This window comes from Phaethon aethereus (assembly GCF_964289735.1).
Source record: "Phaethon aethereus genome assembly, chromosome: 1".
In the NCBI taxonomy this organism is placed as follows: Eukaryota; Metazoa; Chordata; class Aves; order Phaethontiformes; family Phaethontidae; genus Phaethon; species Phaethon aethereus.
The window spans coordinates 156,479,255-156,498,676 of NC_138575.1; the positions used below are offsets into that span (position 1 = coordinate 156,479,255).

Consider the following 19,422-nt stretch of genomic DNA (forward strand, 5'->3'; position numbering starts at 1 on the left):
TCGCTTCAGGAAGGATGCATAAACCTCATTCTCAAGAGGCCAAAATACCAAGATCCGTTCGGCATGACTACCTTGTATTTGAAGCACAACCTCAGGCTCAGATTCACTCAGTTTATTTCCTGACTGCTCAGTTCATTTCCTAATTGCTTGTACATGAGTCTAAGCTAATGTGCAGGCTCAGCAAATACTGGACTATGCGTAGCAGAGAAGAAAAACTGAGTCCAGGCTAACGCTAAGTGTAGCTGCAAGCATGCCTATTTCACGGTGGGAAGGAATGGGATGCAGCAGCCTGCTTGGCTACATCTCCCAGTTTGCAGTGAAATTATAAGACTGATGTCAGCAGAACAAATATCCTGCTGTCCATTATTAATAGGGATTTAACATCTCACAGAACAAAGCTATATAGGATTTAAAGGCAGGTAAACTACAGGTATTCCCTTGCCAGCAGTAGAGATGTACAAAACCGGTGTCAGAAAACACAGTGCGCTCACTTATTCACCAGTCTCTGCTCCTGTACATGTCAACACTGAGAATTATGGTTGCAGAATCTCTCAAAATGCTCACTGTTAGTAGGTGTGGGTGAATGTGGCCCACCAACCGTACTAAAAAGCATATTACTTTAAAAAAGAAAAACTGCAGGGAGTTGCAGGGAGAAGGAGAGGGAGGATTTCCCTTCAATCTCCCTGGGTCAGACAAAAGAATAAATATCAGTTAGGAACAATAATTTAAAAAATACAATTAATAATTTTAAATGCCTCCAAACAGAACAAAGATACAAGATTTTGTTAGTTTTTAACTTTGTGAGAAATATAATGCACATATATTTAATTTCTAAACTTGAGACAAAGCAAGTCACTGGTAAAAATTTCTAAAAGCCTGTTCTAAAATTAATTTTAATGCAAACTAATGATCACATCTATTAGCATACAGTATCAGAGATGCATTTTGTGCTCAGTAACAGCTGCTATAGTAATTTTGGGGAAGATGTATTGCATTCTTCATGAATAACAAAGATAATGAATTCCTAAGAGTAAAATTCCTATCAGACTCAGGTGTGAAATGTCTCTCTACTAGCCACATTAATCTTCATATATATTCATGATATCCAATTTATCTCACCTACCAAACCAGACTACTCACCATTTCCAAATGTGCTGTCCAGTCTATATAGTTTATGATATTCCATAAGAAATGAGCCCCTAAACTTCACTTGGGAAGCTACTTCTATCCTGTTCTACTGTTGTGTCCTGTTTCCACTTTCTATACTGCACTTTTTGCATTCCCTTCATAGAACTGTAAAACATCCCTCTTTAGCTGTCTTTTATGCCTATAGAATGGGTGTTCGTTCTTGCTGAATTATTACCAGATGCATTCAAACCTGTTCAGATATGAGCATTGCTTTTTCACTCTCATAGGTCTTCTTGTCCTCCTTTTTTATCACTCCCTATAATTTCTCCTGGTTTTGTTGCTCTTCCATGAGCTCCATGCAATGTATTCATATTTTCTACTTAATCAATATGCATAACTGACATATTTTTTTTTATAATCAGACCCCAAACCAAGTAAAACTACTCCAAAATTCATCAACAGACACATCTCAGAGGAGGACAAGACAGTCAAAGAGACTTTGATAGTGCTTCAATTTAAAGAGTGAAGGAAGCACATAGTCATGGGTAAAGCCTTTAAAAGTCCCAGATTTGCAAACAATTCCTAAATACACCTAAAAACTGAAGAAAATAGGCCCAGCTGCATGTCTCTGTGGATGAATCTACTCTTTTATAATTCTGTTGTTGTATACCCACTTCCAAGCGTAAAACTGGATGAAAACTATATGAATCCCAGAATTTTAGCTTTGAGATTTTCAGTTTCATTTTATAAAAACCCCACACCCTGAAAGTTGTGAAGTTTGAGGGCTTTGAATCCAAGGATCACAAAAACAGTACAAAAACATTTACATTCTCATCACAAAATTGACTCTGTTTATGTGTATCCAGATACTTAAATTAAAACATCCAGGTTGCACAGTCCTCTTCTTGGGCATCACACTCTGCCCATACATCCTGAATGGCAGTATCAGGTTTATTCACAGACAGATGAATTATTTTATACCCTGAGTGGAATTCATCTCTTCAAAGACATTGCACTTCAAGCTCACAAAATTAATTTGTGACACCACAAGGAAAGGTGGTGAATAGAATTTAGTTGACTAAAGCTATTTGAGTACTGAATATGTTGTAATGCACCCTTACATTTGTAAATGTACCGAATATCTTATTACAAACTAAATGTCTAGTTTGAAAATCAAATTACCATTGAAAAAGTAAAAACATTCAAACTGCTTTAAAATACCCTGCTGCCAATTAATAAAGTTTAGGAAAGAAAACTGAATTTTTAAACACTTGTTGAGTTCTCAACTTGATTACTTTCAGCATTTATTCCAAAATATACAATATTCAGATCAGTGTGAATCCCATTTTTTCACAGGATAACAACTTATCTTCATATAGCAGAAGGGGTTTTATTCTAAGTCATTAAATTATTTCATGTTAAGGTATTTCTCTGCTGCTTACTTGGATTGAGCTACTTTTTTTAAATTTCTTGTTCAATGCCCAGCTTTTCTAAAGAGAAACATGTTTTAAATACTTATTACTGAATTTGGTTCTCAATATTCAAACTGAGCATATTTGGGAATGCTGTTGATTACTAAGCACACTTCCCAGTAAAAGCCGGATCCTGGAGACCAGACATGGATTTAAGGGAAGAAAGGAAGTCTGACAGGTTGTTGAAACTTGTCTCCCACTTTTGTTTGCTTAACCCAGTATTACAACCTCTTTCTCAGTCCCCCAGACTGTTTCACCAAAAGCAGGGAGCTGAAGAGATGGTGTGACATTTGAAGAGCCAGGAAATGTGTGCTCATTCCCATCTGCAGCCTTATATTGCAGCCATTTCTACCTTAGGACCCTGTGAACGGGAGGGTTCAGATCTTCTTTTTCACACCAGAGTTGTATTGACTCTCGCTTGTACAGATGAAGTTGATGTGAAGCTGCAGTGAGGTGGAGGATACTCCATGCAATTATCAGGATCCATCACAGTTAGCTTACTGGCTATATATACCCATTAGCAAATACTGATGTGTAATCTGAATGATGAATGTTGAATAAATGAGTGAAATATGAATAAACAAACAAGAGAAACAGGTGGTGCCAAAAGCCCGACTTCCCCAGCTATACCTGTTTCAGTGGGATGATCTCAGCCTATGTCTAGCCTGTCCTTATGGATTGAAAACCCATTACTGTCTGGAGGCACTAGGTGTGCTTCCAGATCACATCTTCCAGTTAATTTTTGTCTGAACAGAATCTAGTTTTCATGCTCTATAAAACAAGACCAAACACAGTAAAGGGATATGATATTTACTACAGAAGCATATGTCTAATTTGAACTGAAATCCTAATGTAGATATATTCACTAAAGAGTCACGGTTGGATGTTCCACTCAGCAATAACAGTAGGAGAGCAGCTTTTATGTCTATGAGTTTCAATTTTTTTTTTTTTTTTTTTTTAAATTGGCTCAGATGGTAACAGTTCTTAGTATAGCATTATTCAGTTCAAGAGAACATTTGGCTAAAATCACAACAGACAGGCACTTGCAGGTCCCCAAGCTGCTTAAAGACAACAATCATACTTTTTCATAGTCCTGTGAAAGGATCACAGGCATCGAATTCAGGATAGTGTTGTTAGTCCTACTGGGGTTATCTGCAGGCTATTTGAGCTCCTTGCTTCTGAGGACCTAATTTATGTGTTTCAAGTGTGGGACACTATCCCTGTTTTTCCCCCACCTTACTTTCCTCTGCCTGAGGTATCTTCCTCATGTGCTCATGCTGTTCAGTCTCAGCAGTTGCTGAACTTTCTGTTCTGATTCAGGTGCAGCTCAAGGCCACAAGTGTGGGCAACACAAAACATTGTTGATGCCCCATCACTACTCCAGTAAGCAAGCTACATTTCTTCATCATAAATGTCAAAAATAGCCTCAAGTATCTGACTTTTACAGAATGTTAAACGTCATATCTAGTATTGTGCTGGTTTTTAGGGAAAGTTCTGAGCTATGGGAAGATGGAGGAAGATCTTCACTTATAATCCCTGTACCTTTACACAGTAGGAGAGTAGAATGAATTTTATTTGTAACTTAGTTATAAATGATGTCCTGGGCAGTCACTTGAAGAGAAGAACTCTTTAATTCATTTCCTGTACAGATCTACATGTGTAGGACTATACCTCAGTGATAAGCAATGATAGAGCAAATGTCCATTAAAATGAAGATTCAGGAGTGAGTAAAAAAACTCATACCTAATCAAACTGAAAAAAATTAGGAGAAACTTGCCAATTCATTTGCATGATGTGTCTCTGTTTCAGAGTCTCCCTTGTTCAGGTAGTTTTGTGGTAATGTGATTACAAAAAGCTGCCATAAAATCTGTTTGGAAAGGGTTGCTAAAACATTGCATCAGTTCTTTTCTTATATCTCTCTCATACAACAGTATGGGGATTCCTGGGGACATCTAAAACTTGAGAGATCCTGACAGCAAGGTTTGGTTCCCTTCTGCACAGTAAATTACAGAATTCCTCAGATTACTATCAGCTGCACCAGGGATTCAAACAATGCCAAGAAACTAAAAATAGAAGCCCTAAGATGTGGTTACATATTTCAAAAGGACATAAACATCATTTTATAACCAGAAAGATGACCCACTGTCTGGTGTGACTATGGGTCAACACTGTGTTGTTTCTCTAGCCAGGTTAGTGTCACTAATAGCAGCATTCATTACTCCAGATTTTGGCTAAAATTGAGAAGTGAATTTTCAAACTTGTGTTAAATTCTATTGCTCATGCAGGTATACAAGAGGTTACATGTAATGATGATCATAGTCCTTACTGGTTTTGAAATATATTAGTTTATACATATATTAACCTCAAAATAAATTCATTAGGTTTCTGAAGGTTTATTCTCCATGCCTTATTCATTGCAGTAACAAGCTGTAATATGTCGCATGCAATACATGCCTGTATATTCTATGCAACAGTCACTTTATGATTACTATCATGTAAAATTGTATTTTTCCTAAAGATAGGTAAGCAGAACAGGGAAGCTTTTCCTCTGAAACTTTTAGCTATACAAAAAGAAAACAGTAGTTCAACATTATTAAATACCTTCTTTATCATCATGACGTATGATCGCATCCTGTATCATATCAGCAAGATTAAAATGAACTCGATGGTTCTTTCCATGTTTCAGTTTTTTCACGTAGCCCTCCCGCTTCTGGAAAGCTTTTTCTCTTTCGTAATATGCCTTTATTTGGTCACAGCGCATCCGCTTCACCAGCCGCTGCCGCTGGCCGAGAGGGAGGGACTCCAGCAAGCACTGCTCAATTTCCATCTCATGAGACCGAAAAACATTACATAGCTGGAAACAGCCTGTAAGAAATTAAAGACAAACACATTCAGATCATGCAACAGCGTGTTTTCAAATGTGCCTTGAAACATCCACAAATTTTCTTGCTGTCCTTTCTAGTCATGCGTAAGTCTATCATTTGAGCTCCTGCTACTGGACCAATGCTGACTATAGAGAGTGTATATCATTATCATTTACTTTTTGGAAACAACAGATAAGTAATTCTGTTAGAACACTGATGAATTTTTTAAAAGGTAACTCAGTTCATGCAAACAAATGTGAATAGAAAGAAGTCTAAAAGTACAAATGTGAGATGGACAAAATATCTAAATACTTCAACATAATTCAAGTGGCTCGCATTTGCTTACAAACAAGAGATTATTGTGCGGAGAAATGCCAGTCTGATGCCCGTGCTTCCTTTTCATTCATTTTCATTTTGCTTTAGGTTAGCAAGCTCCTGTTACTCAGTGAGAGGAAAAATCATCATATCGTAATTTTAACGAGTTCATTAGCATACAGTGGGTACTCAGGTGATCTATTAAAAACATCAAAGTCATTTCAGATTCCTAACTATGTGTATGTGTGACTTTTTTTTTTTTTGCACTGTATAAAGCTAACCAAATGGAATCTTCTAATGAAGCTGTCAGATACTGAGATCTTCTTGTGGAAACCGACCACAAATGTGTTTGATTCAGTTAATCCTAACAATCATAGCATTACCCTTAAGTCAGATTCCTCTTGTTATTACCACTAAATATGGTATTTTTACTGACATTGCAGTAACAGTGATGTTTTTTTCCACTATGTTCTCTTTCCCACTGAGAGTGAAGACTGTAAGAGACTACTTGCTGCTAGTTGCTTTTCAGGGGACAGTTCCATTACAAAAGGAGACTACCGGATAATTTTATTGCCTAAGTCCTTGGATGTGAATCCACATCTTCCAAATCAATGACGTACCCGCTACCCTACCGAAAGACTATTTGATGTAGTGGCTGGACACCACCCAATTATTTCTGATTATCATGTTCTGCTTTATATACAAACTTAAATTTTCTTCATATGGAAGCTAGATGCCCAAATTTGTAATTTCTAAGGACTGTCAGCAGCCCAGATGAGAGGTTTTCTCTCCCTAGTTTTACAGAAGAGCTCTTGAAGGGGATGCAGACTCAAGTAAGTTTGGGCATTTAAGAAATACCAAAATTAAGCATTGCTGTGCAACTTTAATTAGGCCTGCTTTTGCCTACCCATTTTGCTAAATCTGTAATTACATCATCAAAAGACCCCTACCTCATTCAGGGCACTAGCTGAGTAGTGCTGACTAAATGATCACTTTGTTTTCTCCTTGTTGCTTGACATATGTCTAATCTACTGAATACCATTCAAACCCTGCTTTGAAGGCATAATTAATAATTTCCTGACAGGCTTTTGTAAATCTCACATCATCATAGCACATAACTGCTTCACAAATATTTATTTATTTTCATTTTAAAAAAGAAGGATAAAGGGGCTTTCTTATCAACATTCTCTACTGAGGAACTGAAAAACAATGATTTTCTTTTTAAATCATTAACTTTGCATCTCTAAACCAGTAATTTCTATATCCTTTTCTTGAAGTGTTTTGCTTTGCTTTAAAGGCATAGTATTTTATAAACTATTATGTATCATAACACCATAATAAAATACTATCAAAGTGATAGCCCTAGGGCTGCATGTCAATCACTCTATAAACTATATTATATTATATACTTATTTGCTATATTATTATATATTATATGTTATATATTATATGTTATATAATATATTATATTCCATATTCTATTATATATTATATATACCTACTGTGAATTGGAACCCAAGGTCTCAAACCAGACTTTCCAAAATTGAGGAGCATACATTTATGCAAAAAGTGCCTAGAGTGTCTTGTTGAGAAACTCCATGACACAGACAGACACAATTCTACAGGTCAAGTTCAGTCAACTTATTTTGACATAGGCTACCCTTTCCCTCTCTGTAATTTTTGTTCCTTTCTTAGCATGCCCTTCTAGAAAATGAGTTGTCAGAATAAAAATTGGAAACAAGTATTGGCTTGTATTAAGCCAAAACACAAACTCCGTCTTTTTGCATGTCAAAAGCCAACAGCTCCTTCTATATAAAACAAAATTTTCCATTTGACCTTAAATGATATGTTTCATTTCTGAGCATATGTCGGAAAAGACAGGGAAATGAAGGGGTAGGTCTGTAATGCTGCAGAAGATGTAACTTCATTCCCCACTTCAGTCCCAGTGTTCAGAGCATTCAGTCAAATAGGAGATCTGCACTCAGACCATCCTCAGCCCAAGGCAGTTTGTGACTGCATCTCCTTTCTCTCATGATAGGACTGGGAAACGAGCAAACTTCACATCTTCCCTATTAGAATTGTTCTGCTTTGTATAAAATATTTCAGTGCCCATGCCTTAAGTCTACACAGTATTTTTGGCGTATAAAACTCTCAGCTTATTCCCTAACGCTTCTAAATCTGGGTATAGTGCCTGCCAGCCAGGCTCGCAGCCTCAGAGGGAAAACTGGTTTGTTAAACCTTATTTGACAATGCAGCTAAGAATCCAGCTGTACAAGAATTTTACCTCTGCTCTGTTCCTTCCTTCTCTTTTATGCAGGGAAGATGGAGCAGCCATGCACTTGGGCTCCAACAGGCTACGGCTGAAGTTGCTGTCTATATCTGGAAAACTCAACTGAGGGTGAGAATTGTTGCTGTTGTTCTGTCTTTGCTGTAAATCTGTGGTGTTTGCTGACAACAGACTTTAACTGTATCTTTGCTGTTCCTCAGCTTAGCTTATGTGCAGCCTCTGCTCTTAGGAACAGGTCGTGTTCGCTGCCACATCAGAACTGACTGGTGCAAGCTGTAGGATATCTTTACCATCACAGTGTTCTGCTCCTCCAGGGTGAGAAATCAAACAAATTAGCTTAATGTCTTGGTCACATAGAGCAGAGCAAAGGTGAGCTCATACAGCCAGCTTCCAGTTTCAGGAAAGGTGTGGCTGTCTTAGTGCCCTCTGCCTCTCCACTGGGATGACTTTCAGCCGGCATGAGTGCCTGTCTATTTGTCCCATGAAGAAGAGTGCTTGACTGCCAGAACTGGCCTCACAGTAGTTTCCACTGTGTGGCTGGATAAAACAATTCAGGCAGATTGAGAAGAGGACTCTCAATCCATTTGGGCACTAATCTCAGCTGAGAAGTAACGAGTCGCAGATGGAATTTTTTCTCTCAGCACACCTGGAACCTAATATATCTCAGACAAGATCAGTATCTTACTGTGGATATAATAGCTGCAGGTCAGCAGCCTCATTAGGTTAAACCTGGATTAAACAACATAGTATAGATGCAGACAAGGCAAACTCTCTGAATTAATCTTTCAGATGTTCTTCGTTAAGGCATGCAACGTTCAGTCCCAGTTTTAGAACTAGGCAGATCTCTGACTGTGGTGGAAGAGGCAGAGCTTCCCAGCTATGACCCTGAGAGCACTGGACACAAACCCAGGATGGTTATAGGCATGCTTCTTGAGGAAATTCTGGAGATGGCTTAGTGCCACTTTGAGCAGGGGCTTAATCACCAACATCAGATCAAATAATCATGTCTTAAACAGCAGAGTCTTGAAAACCTCCATCAATACATCCTCCAAGTTCTCTGCATAACCTGTTCCAGTGCTGCAATGCCTTCTATCAAAAATGCCTTGGAATTTTTTTGATGGCCATTACCTGTTGTTACTATTGTCACTACTGAGAAGAGATCAACTTTGTCATTTCTGTAATTATCCTGGTAGCTTTCTGCTGCCCTCACTCCACTTCCTCAGTGTCCATCTTACACTGGGGGGACAAAGTCTACACACTACTTGCAGGTGCAGCTTCACTAGCCCCAAATAGAAGCGGACAATAACTTCCCTCAGACTGCTGGCCATACTCCTCCTAATACAGCCCACTATGTGGTTTGCCTCTTATTTACAGCCAGCGTGCAGGGCTGGCTCCCATTCAGAGACTGACAACTTGGCTACAGCCAGGCTCAAAAGAAAAGTTATTAGAGCCTCCTAAAGGGTAACATGTGCAGCAGGTTTGTCCATCCTTTTCTCTCCCATATATGAGAAAAAAGGGACAAATCGTCACATTGAACTTGGACAAGAACCTTGTATGGGACCCAGTCAAATTGCAGAAGTTATATGGAAAACATGATCTCAACCAGTGATGTTTTTGAGTATGCTAGTCAGGAGGCAGTGTGGTAACATGAGGAAAGGGTAGGGTAGGGAGAAAGGTTGCCTTCTGAATCAATTTGCATAAGAGTTTACATCTCATTACATAAGATATCATATTTGAAGATTATTTCGTGTGGTTCTTGCCTCAGTGTATGACAAATTACAGTTATGTACAGTGATTCGGTAAGGTCACTGTGACTGTCATGGTATATTGCACTGGATAACTCATTAGCAGTGTCTCCATAAAAACATTGAAAAAGCTTACCACGGTATTATTTATTTAATGAGATGCCCTGGACCAAAATGACTGGAGTAAACATGATTGTCGGTATGTATCTGGTTTTAAGGTATGTATCTTCTGTATAAGCACATAATATAAAAACCTTTATAAAACACTGAAATATCAAAAACAGAGAACCTTTTATTATATCACATTGGTTATTAACTAGCACGGGACAAAGGAAGTCACTATCACTGTAACTAACAGAAAAGAAAAAAAAGTTTCAAGGACCAGAACAGAAAAGCTAGCAGAAAAGAAAAAAAAGTTTCAAGGATGCTTGCTAGGGTTGAGCTGCTTCACTGATATTTAAACAATGAATAATTAAGTTTCTGGGTGTTTGAAGGGCTATGGTCTTTACAGCACAGAAATAAAATGTAAAAGGCTTAAATGACCTGGAAAAATGTCAATCTGAGATTCTGAGAGTGTAGCTGCTTGAGGCTACTACCTAAACAATATTCTTTAAGCATCTTGATTTCATTAAAGGAAAAAGGGTAACAAACCCTCTGAAACATACTCTGTGTTTAGCTTGGGTCCTCTGACACTTCAACTCAAATCCCAGTCTGTTCTGTTTAAAGATATTATATCAGCCCCTCTTCATAAATGCAGTTAAACACCTACATTCTAATTTAGATACCTGAATTTGTCCTGAATTTCAGAAAGAGAAAATATTTGAAAATCTCAACAACTTCAGTAAACTGTTAAATAAATGAGCATTCATTAAATAACTACAAATAAAAGCCAATTTCTTCTAAATACTGTATTATTAGATGACACTCTTAAAGCTGGCTAGCTAAGCATATTCACAGTACTAACGAAGATATGTGGGAAAAGCATGCAGTGAGTAGCAAGAGCTTTGGCACTCACAGACACAGATACACAGATGGTGTAAATCACTGCAGCTTCACTCAGTTAAAAAAACTGCATTAATTTACACCCTATGTTTGATAACACAAATCAGACCAGAAACTAGAGCACTGACCCTTTCAGTAATGCACTTTGCTGTTACACACAATGACTTTACTATACATGATTATTTTCTGTTACCAACAATGCATATTATTTAAATTTATTATATTGAATTAGAAATAATAATTTATTAGTATTTATGCAGCTGAACCGAATTCCATATGAAATCAGTGATACAGATACAATAGCCTAACTGAAGTGATGGTGTCTGGACCACAGAGCAATGCATTTTTTAGCAGTGCCCTCTTCAGAAATCAAAAGTTATTATGTATCATCTACTGATCTTCACGTTTCAAAAAGAAATACTTCTTACCCACAGAAGGGGCTAGATGATTAGTTTAAATCCATCTCAAATTGCAATGTTAAGGTCAGTATCAAAATACTTGGGTTTGAAAATCCTTTATTCAGCGCAGGGAAAATTACTTACCATTTGAACAGCCTCTCCATTATGTTTATTAAGCTGTAACTGAAGCACTGTGCTTGTAACCACTCAGCCTGATTTTAACAGCTAAAGCATTTTCATCAGGTCAGCAGTGCTCTGCTCACTGTAGTGATGGGCTTATTCCTTTTCTTTTTTTCTTGCTTTCCCTCCCCAACCCACAAGCAGATAATCATGAGGGAGCAGTATAAATGTAAACTATTTGCCTTGTAAAGAATGTAAAGAATTCAATTAATGCCAAGTCTTCTGAGAATAAATTACATTGCAGTAAAGGAGCTTCTCCTGTTCTTGGCTCCATAGGGCTTCTTTTGGGTATAATTAACAAAGTTAGGGCTCTTAAATGACACGATACACAAAGCTTCCTCGTTTTCTGCTTAACACCCAACTCTGTCTTTGCTGAAGAGCAATCCTGAGCACATTCAAGCAACCATCTTCTTATAAAACCCTACTCCTGTATGCTGCTCTTCAAGAGCCTTTTGATGTGACTAGACTAGTAAGCAGGAACTACAATCAATTTCCAGCTTGATACCAAGGAAAAGTTACTTATCGGCCGCTATTAATCAACTCTACAGGCTTTGTAATAGATTTTATTATCTATCTATCAGCAATTCAGTGAAGTTACAGCAGCATTCTCTAAAAATTTATCATATATTTAAATCAAAGAATCAGTCAGTTTGGGAACTTGCCTTCATCATGATAGAAGAGAGCCTGAATAATAATGAATCAAATATAACAGAGGGCTCTGCATTGTCATTTGTGATTTATGTCATCTAGCAGTCTACAATATCTGGATATTTTATGTTATAGGTAAAAGTCATTAACTGTGTGCCAGTCTATTCAATAAATGCAACCAAACTGCCTGCCCATGCATTGGCCTTCAGTGTAATAAAACACAGGCTTCAAATACGTACGTAAGAGTTTCTTCCCATTTTTTAGGAAAAAATATCATTGTTATTTTCTTTTGCCTGTGTTGAAGCACTGGGAACTTACAGGTCTGAATGGTCTGAGAGGAACTGTGTATATCCCAGATCAGCAGTCCTCATCTGTGGATCACATCCAGAAACTACATGAATGCAAGCAAGATGAACAAACATGATCTGCTCGAGCTCATACAGTTCCTTTTGGTAAAGCTGCTGCTTCTATATCCTCTCTAATGCTGTCATCCTTCTATACTCCCTTGGAGGATGATACAAAGGTGCAGTCTGGATTCCCACAAACCACTGCACACCTCAAGTACTCCCCCTGTAAACATCAGAACATTTTGTAAAACAAACTGAACACCATTGTCTGCTCTGGAGCACTGGAGTTTCCAACTGAAAAGGCTGCATACTCTCAGAGATGAGGAAAACACATTAACCCATTCACCTCTTCTAATATAATTTTCCAGATAATTGACCTTTTAGGAGATGAAAAATCTGTCTCAAGCTGGGTTCAGGGATGTATTGTAGCATCTCCAAATAATGACTGTCCAGACAATAGGCTGAAACACTATCTGATGCTCTTCTGGACTTTGAGGAAGGCTTTTGAGCAATTAGTCCATGAAATTCACGATCCAGTATCCCCTTACCAAAAAGAAAAAAAAAAAAAAATTGGTTTTGGTTACCTCTATTCTAGTACATAAAAGAAGGGCAGGAACCAATCTCTGGCTCGCCAGTTAAGTGTTATGTACTGTCTCATGTTCACATGGTGAAGGTTCACGCAGAACAAATGAAACATATCTAGACCACATAGCACATGGCCCTGATTCTTCTGTGATAATCCTGCTGTGCTCTTGTGCTGTAAGACATAATTAGCTTTTTTTGTGGCTTCTAAATTTCAGTGTCTAAAGTGGAGACTGCACTACAATATAGCAGAAAGGAATTTTACAACAGGAAAACAAAAGTGTTTGCATACATTCTAGTAAGTGGTAGGAGAATATATGTAGGCAGGGAACAGTATTTGAGGCTACAAAGCCCTTTGAAATAGATGGAAGATTGGACGGGGAGCAGAGCACATAATCTGGGGAAGTTTCACCTGCCTTGATTATTGAGAGACATCTCTAGATACCACCCGTAGACTTTGCTATAGCGAGGGCTGCTTGAAAGTGTTCAAAAATGGGACAGAGAGCTAAATAACAACCCTGTAGACCATCGGCGGTCCAATGCCTTTACCTCTTTTTTATGAAGTGTAGACAGACCCTTTGACACTTTTCTTTTTTCCTTTTCTAGCCACCTTATCTTTCTGCTTGCAACAAAGTAAGTGGTGCAAAGGCCAATTCTGCATGGCAATGCATATGCAATAGGCTTAAATTTCCTTGTAACATATTTGTGACTACTTGGTTTCTTCTGTGACAAGAGATTCAATGGTTATTAAACTAACCCTGATACCCATGTAGTAGAAAAGCAACATTATCATTTCTAACCATAATGAAATAGTTGTACAACATTCCTAGGCAATGTAGTACCAAATGCTGATCACTTGTTTGAAGAAATTGTATCATGGTTAACCTGTGTTTGAAACATTTTCTTGAAACTGGGTAACAGGTTTGGACATTATGATGGAAGAAAAACTAAAAGGTGCACAAACACACAAGTAACAATCACACAGACCTTGTTTTCTTAGGAAAATCAAAGCAAAATATGCTTATGTTTCCCAAATAATCACAATATTATTCTGAAAGCAGGTAATTTTAAATTTTTAAAGAAATATTTTAAGTCCCCATTTCAGGATCTGAAGAGAGAGTTTAAAGTAATCAGAAAGCAAGAGTCATCTGATTCAAACTGACTACACTAACGAATCTTTTAAGACATATCTATATATAGACAAGTTAGAAGAAAAACTAAATTGGCTGTTTGAGCTAACCCTTATCACCTTTTGTTCACTTTGGGATCTATGAATTTATGTCACTCATTATTTGGGATTTCCAGAAGCTAGCAATGTATATTTGTTAGACTAATACAAAGCACATAATAAGACTTGTCACTCGTAAAGCCTTTGAGAAAATAACATCAGCATGTTGGGTCGTATTTTAATAATCTATATTACTATAAATCACACCAACAGCAAGTAAGACTCAGGAAGCTCCAAATCAGAAAGCACAATGAGAGCAAAGAAGATCCAGGTTTGCCAAATGACAATAAAAAAGGATAAGAAGGAAGAAATGAGAAGTCCTCTAGAAAAAATATCTCCTTTTAGTCCTTGCACAGACTTGTCTTTATTTGTCTGCAATGCAAAAATTATGAAGTTTCAACTAAGCTGTGAATAATTTCCTTTACAGTGCAGTAAATGGACATGTAATAATACATTCTTCTCTAGTCCACACTTTCAGATATAGGACAGAGAGGAAGGGAGGACATGCATCCGGGAACAGATGCACTGGAATATTCTTCCTGCCATCACAGTATAATATAAAAGGCTTGTTACACAGACCAAGGACACTCAGATCACAATAAGTGATGAAAAACACTAAGACTGTTGCTGATACTTGTAAATCTGCAACTTTGAAGGGTGAATTAACACATAGGTGTACAGTGAGAAGAAGTAAAAAATTACAGTTTCTATACCTCAAAGGTACTGTTAAAGTTGAATGGCAGCCGAAACAGTCAACTGTTTTACTGTTAATTAATGTCTGAACAAAGAAACAAAAAAAATCAGATAGTTTCAAAACCTGGGGCAGTTCTTTTATCACAGACATTCTCAGGTATCACTATTTAGGCTGCAAATGTGCCAGGGATCAAGAGGCATACATCATATCAGAATTACAGAAAACATGGGAGAGAAACACATAAATCAAAATTTGCAAAAGCCTGCATGCAGGAAATTTAGTAAAAAAAAAAAAAAAAAAGGTATATGTGGATCAAGACAAAGAGGATATTCAGTATCATACATCACGGATAGTCAAAAGCCAAAAAGGAAACAGTGGTTCATAGACCTAACCATAAGGACTGGCAAGTACACAGGAAAGGGGATCCTGTGCCAAGTGGACTGTGGTTCTACACGCAATCTAATAATTTACAGATTACTTTAAAGTAAAAGCAGATGGAAAACTAGTTAACAGTACAGTGGAGCTAACAAAAATTCTGCAGCAGAGCTAATATGTAGGCCTTTGGTCACTGTTCAGTGTACGTCAAGGGACTGCCTTCTCAGTTTTCAAATTGCAAAAGGATTGGAAACAGGCGTTCCTCCTTTCTGCAGAAAGGCAACTTATCTGGAATATTGCATTAAATCCTAGACAGTCAAATTGGAGCAGTTCAAAAGAATCTACCACAAATGGTTCTGAACCCTGAGGGAGTGATTTATGAGGAAAGATGAAAAGGATTAAATATGCATAGTTTAGCTCAGCAGTGACTAAGAAGAGACAAGTTAACAGAAATTTGAAGGGTGAAAGGAAAAAAGAAAGGTTATATAACATAAAAAGGAAGCAAATTTGGAACAATAAAATGAATTTAGTATAGTGTAAATTTAGGCAGAGTACCAAGATAAAAATAATACACATGCATGAAATTACAGGTAAGACCACAGGATTCCTTGTTTGGTATACTGGGTGGATAGCCACAAAACCACCAACGAGGGCAGAGCAGACCAATGTTTCTGGCACTGACGGCAGCTCACTTACTCAGCTCTGGAACCTTCAGGTGGCCTTGCAAAGTTCTGTAAAGACAATTCTTCAGTGAAGAAGCAACCCGGGAGAATTTCTGGTACGTAGAGCTACATTGTTGGTATCTGAGAGTCTTCTCTCTCTTGCACTCCGGGGATAGTTATTGGGTATGTCCTAGGTAAGCCTGGGCTGTGGTTAGAATAGCAAGGATGGTTGCTAGTCTGAGATGGATCTTCATGGGCAAGTGAAGATGAAAGCAGGCTGAGCAGCTGTCCTGACAGCAGAGTTTACAACAGTCTTCCACATCTACCATCTAGCTTATACCCATGGTCACATAATACTATAGTGCAGCTGTATGGGCACATATAAGAAGAAGGAGTGCAGAGAATCACTATCACACTTGCTCATGGATTTGCATAGCAATATTACTTCTGGGTTAAGTTAAAAAGGGGAAATCCGATTGGTCAGTTGCCTGAGGAAGAGGAAGAAGAAGAAGAAAAAGAAAAGGAAGAAGAAGAAGAAACTGAACAGCTTCATCTCATCTGATAAACTGAAAAAAAGCATAGTGTCAATTGATGGACTCCTAGTCTACTAATTTCCTTCACTGTTCCTTCACTGAGAAAATAACTAGACAAACATAAAAAAATGTTTCAAAGTTGTTGAAGAAACTGAAGTAGAAATCAAACAAAAATTATTATTGCAGCTCCAACATTACTGCTCACAAGACAGAAAAATTGTCTCTCGGACACAATAACTCTATATATTAATTTGTGATTAGGAGGAATTATGTGTGTCATTTAGATTGCCTTAAGAGCTTTCCTTTTCACAGCTGTCTATATGATTTACACATACCACTTCTGTAACTAACATTATTAGTACTGCAGTTAACAAAAATCAAATAATTGTGTCTGAAATAAAGCACCTGAGAAGCAAGGTATTCATTTCATCTGCAATTTGAATATAAAATTTCTCCCGTTTCACAAAAACTGAGTCATGAGTAAGGGATACATTGTTTTCACATATTTTCTTAGAGCATCCTGCAACAAACTACCTAAAGACAACAATACCACTCTTTCCACAAAGACTGAAAAAGGGGGAAATTTCTACATGCCTGCCTCCCTCTTTCTTTCTCCTCAGCTTAGATGTCAACATTTACAAAATTTTACAGGAGAAAGCTTTGATTTCTTATATAGTAAAAAGATCACATTTTAAAGCCATCGATTAGCTTTCAAAATACAACCTTAATAAATCGTTCCATATTCTGTAGATGTCTTTACAAGGTCCCATATATATTTTATATGTCATACTTCATAACAGGATTTGTACCAAATGGGACCACAGCAGGACTCCACCAGCCTGAGGTGGTATGGCCCAGATCATTGCCTGTCTACATGCTTTGAATATCACTTAGATCTCTTATGAAAAGTCATACAGTATAGAAAGACATTCATAATAGGATTTACAGCCAAATATATCAAACTCCACATTTTCATTCTTCCCAAGAATAACATTTCCTGTTTTAAAATCAAAAGAGAATAAGGGACACTTCTAAGTGGAAAGTCTACAGGAATGTCTGTACTAGATCTAGCTGGGTAAAAACCTAGTAATAAATGACCAAATGCTCTTCCACTTCCATGCTGTGCCCTCCTGTCCACACTCCTTGCCAGTCCCCATTCTTACTGCCCAAAAAGCGATTAAAATGGACTACATCCCAGCTCTCTGAATCACCTTACAGATGGGGGGAACTTGTCAGGGGCAGTTGTCTTTCAGTGTACAAGAATGGCGCTGTCAAGGAAAACAGATTTGGTGATACTATGGGCACTTGTGTTTCTGCAGGTTACAACAGATTGACCCATGTCATCTGTTACCTGAGGGTATGGCCCGTAGTCAAAATACTAGAACTTGAAGATTTCTTTTAGCAGGTCTTATTTTGCTGGTTTTTGCACTGAAGGCAGTTGCTTGAAAGCAAACAAATGGAAAATATACCTTTTAATAAACAATCAAACAGTATTTTTTAAAAAACTGGTGGTGCTTCTTTATGATCTGTTAAAAAATATGCATTAGGACAACTCCTTACTTGTTCCCAATCCAGCCAAACTTCTGTTGACTTAATTGATTTCCATTTGTTTAAGAACAAGTTAGAATTACTTCAACTTAAAATTTTAGTGTTTTAAAATAACTTTGCTTATACTGCTGCAATTTTGATGCAGTTGTTGGTTTCATTATCTACAAATATTTTCTCTTTGGTTTTACAGCATACCAACTATGCAAAATTTACCACAATGCAGTGTATTAATTTCTCTGAAATGAGAAAGAAAAGGAATTGTGATTATTTGGAGCAAGAAAGTACTTCAGGAGTGAAAATATGTTGCTTAGCCTCAAAATTTTCAAACTTTGCGAGGAAAAGTGGCTATATCACTATAATTTCACACATGGAAACAGAGAGTTTTGGAGGTTTTTTGCTATTCTCTGTTCTTGCAGTAATCTTCTCAAAAAGGTAATATCAGAATTCTGAAACGTCATGCATACTGTGTCAATAAGGTGAGAAAATATGATACTTTGACCTTTACAATCTTCTTCAACCTTATTTTCAGGGTGTCTAGATTTCTTTCCTGTCAGAAGAATAACTATATTAGAAGAAAAGATCACTCCAAGTACCAAAAATATAGAAGACTTCTTTATAATTTCTTAGAGGTTCACAGGAAAGTTTTCCACAGAAAATGCTGATGCTTCTCTTCCATGACAGACTTTTTACAGTGGGAAACAAAATGATGACTTAAAAGTTATTTTTTGTATGACTGTAATTTCCATAAAAAATACTATAAACAGAATCTATTTTAGAATAACAGAATCATAGAACCTTTGGGTTGGAAGGGACTTTTAAAGGTCATTTAGTCCAACCCCCCCTGCAGTGAGCAGGAACATCTTCAAGTAGGTCAGGTTGCTCAGAGCCCCATCCAACCTGACCTGGAATGTTTCCAGGGAGGGGAATCTACCACCTCTCTGGGCAACATGTGCCAGTAGTTCACCACCCTCACTGTGAAAAATTTCTTCGTTACATCTAGTCCAAATCTTCCCTTTTTTATTTTAAAACCATTACCCCTTGTCCTATCGCTACAGGCCCTGATAAAATGTTTGTCCCCATCTTCCTTAGATGCCACCTTTAAGCACTGAAAAGCTGCAAGAAGCAGCAAAAGCCTTCTCCTCTCCAGGCTGAACAACCCCAATTCTCTCCGCCTGTCCTATGAGAACAGGTGTCCTATGAGGAGAGGTGTGCCATCCCTCTGATCATTTTGGTGGCCGTCCTTTGGACCTGCTCCAACAGGTCCATGTATTTCGTGTGCTGAGGGCTCCAGAGCTGGACGCAGGACTCCAGGTGGGGTCTCACCAGAGAGGAGTAGAGGGGCAGAATATGCTCCCTCAACCTGCTGGCTGCGCTTCTTTGGATGCAGATCAGGATCTGATTGGCCTTCTGGGCT

At 37.7% G+C, this 19,422-nt stretch overlaps 1 protein-coding gene across 1 annotated transcript in view; it reads right to left on the reverse strand.

Annotated features, from left to right (window-relative positions):
• MYO16 (myosin XVI) overlaps nt 1–19,422 on the reverse strand; it is a gene marked incomplete at both ends in the record, with an annotated part of 338,331 nt that overhangs the window by 309,141 nt on the left and 9,768 nt on the right. Inside the window, 1 exon segment of the mRNA XM_082013934.1 lies at nt 5,202–5,465. Within this exon segment, the coding sequence (XP_081870060.1) occupies nt 5,202–5,465 (264 nt within the window).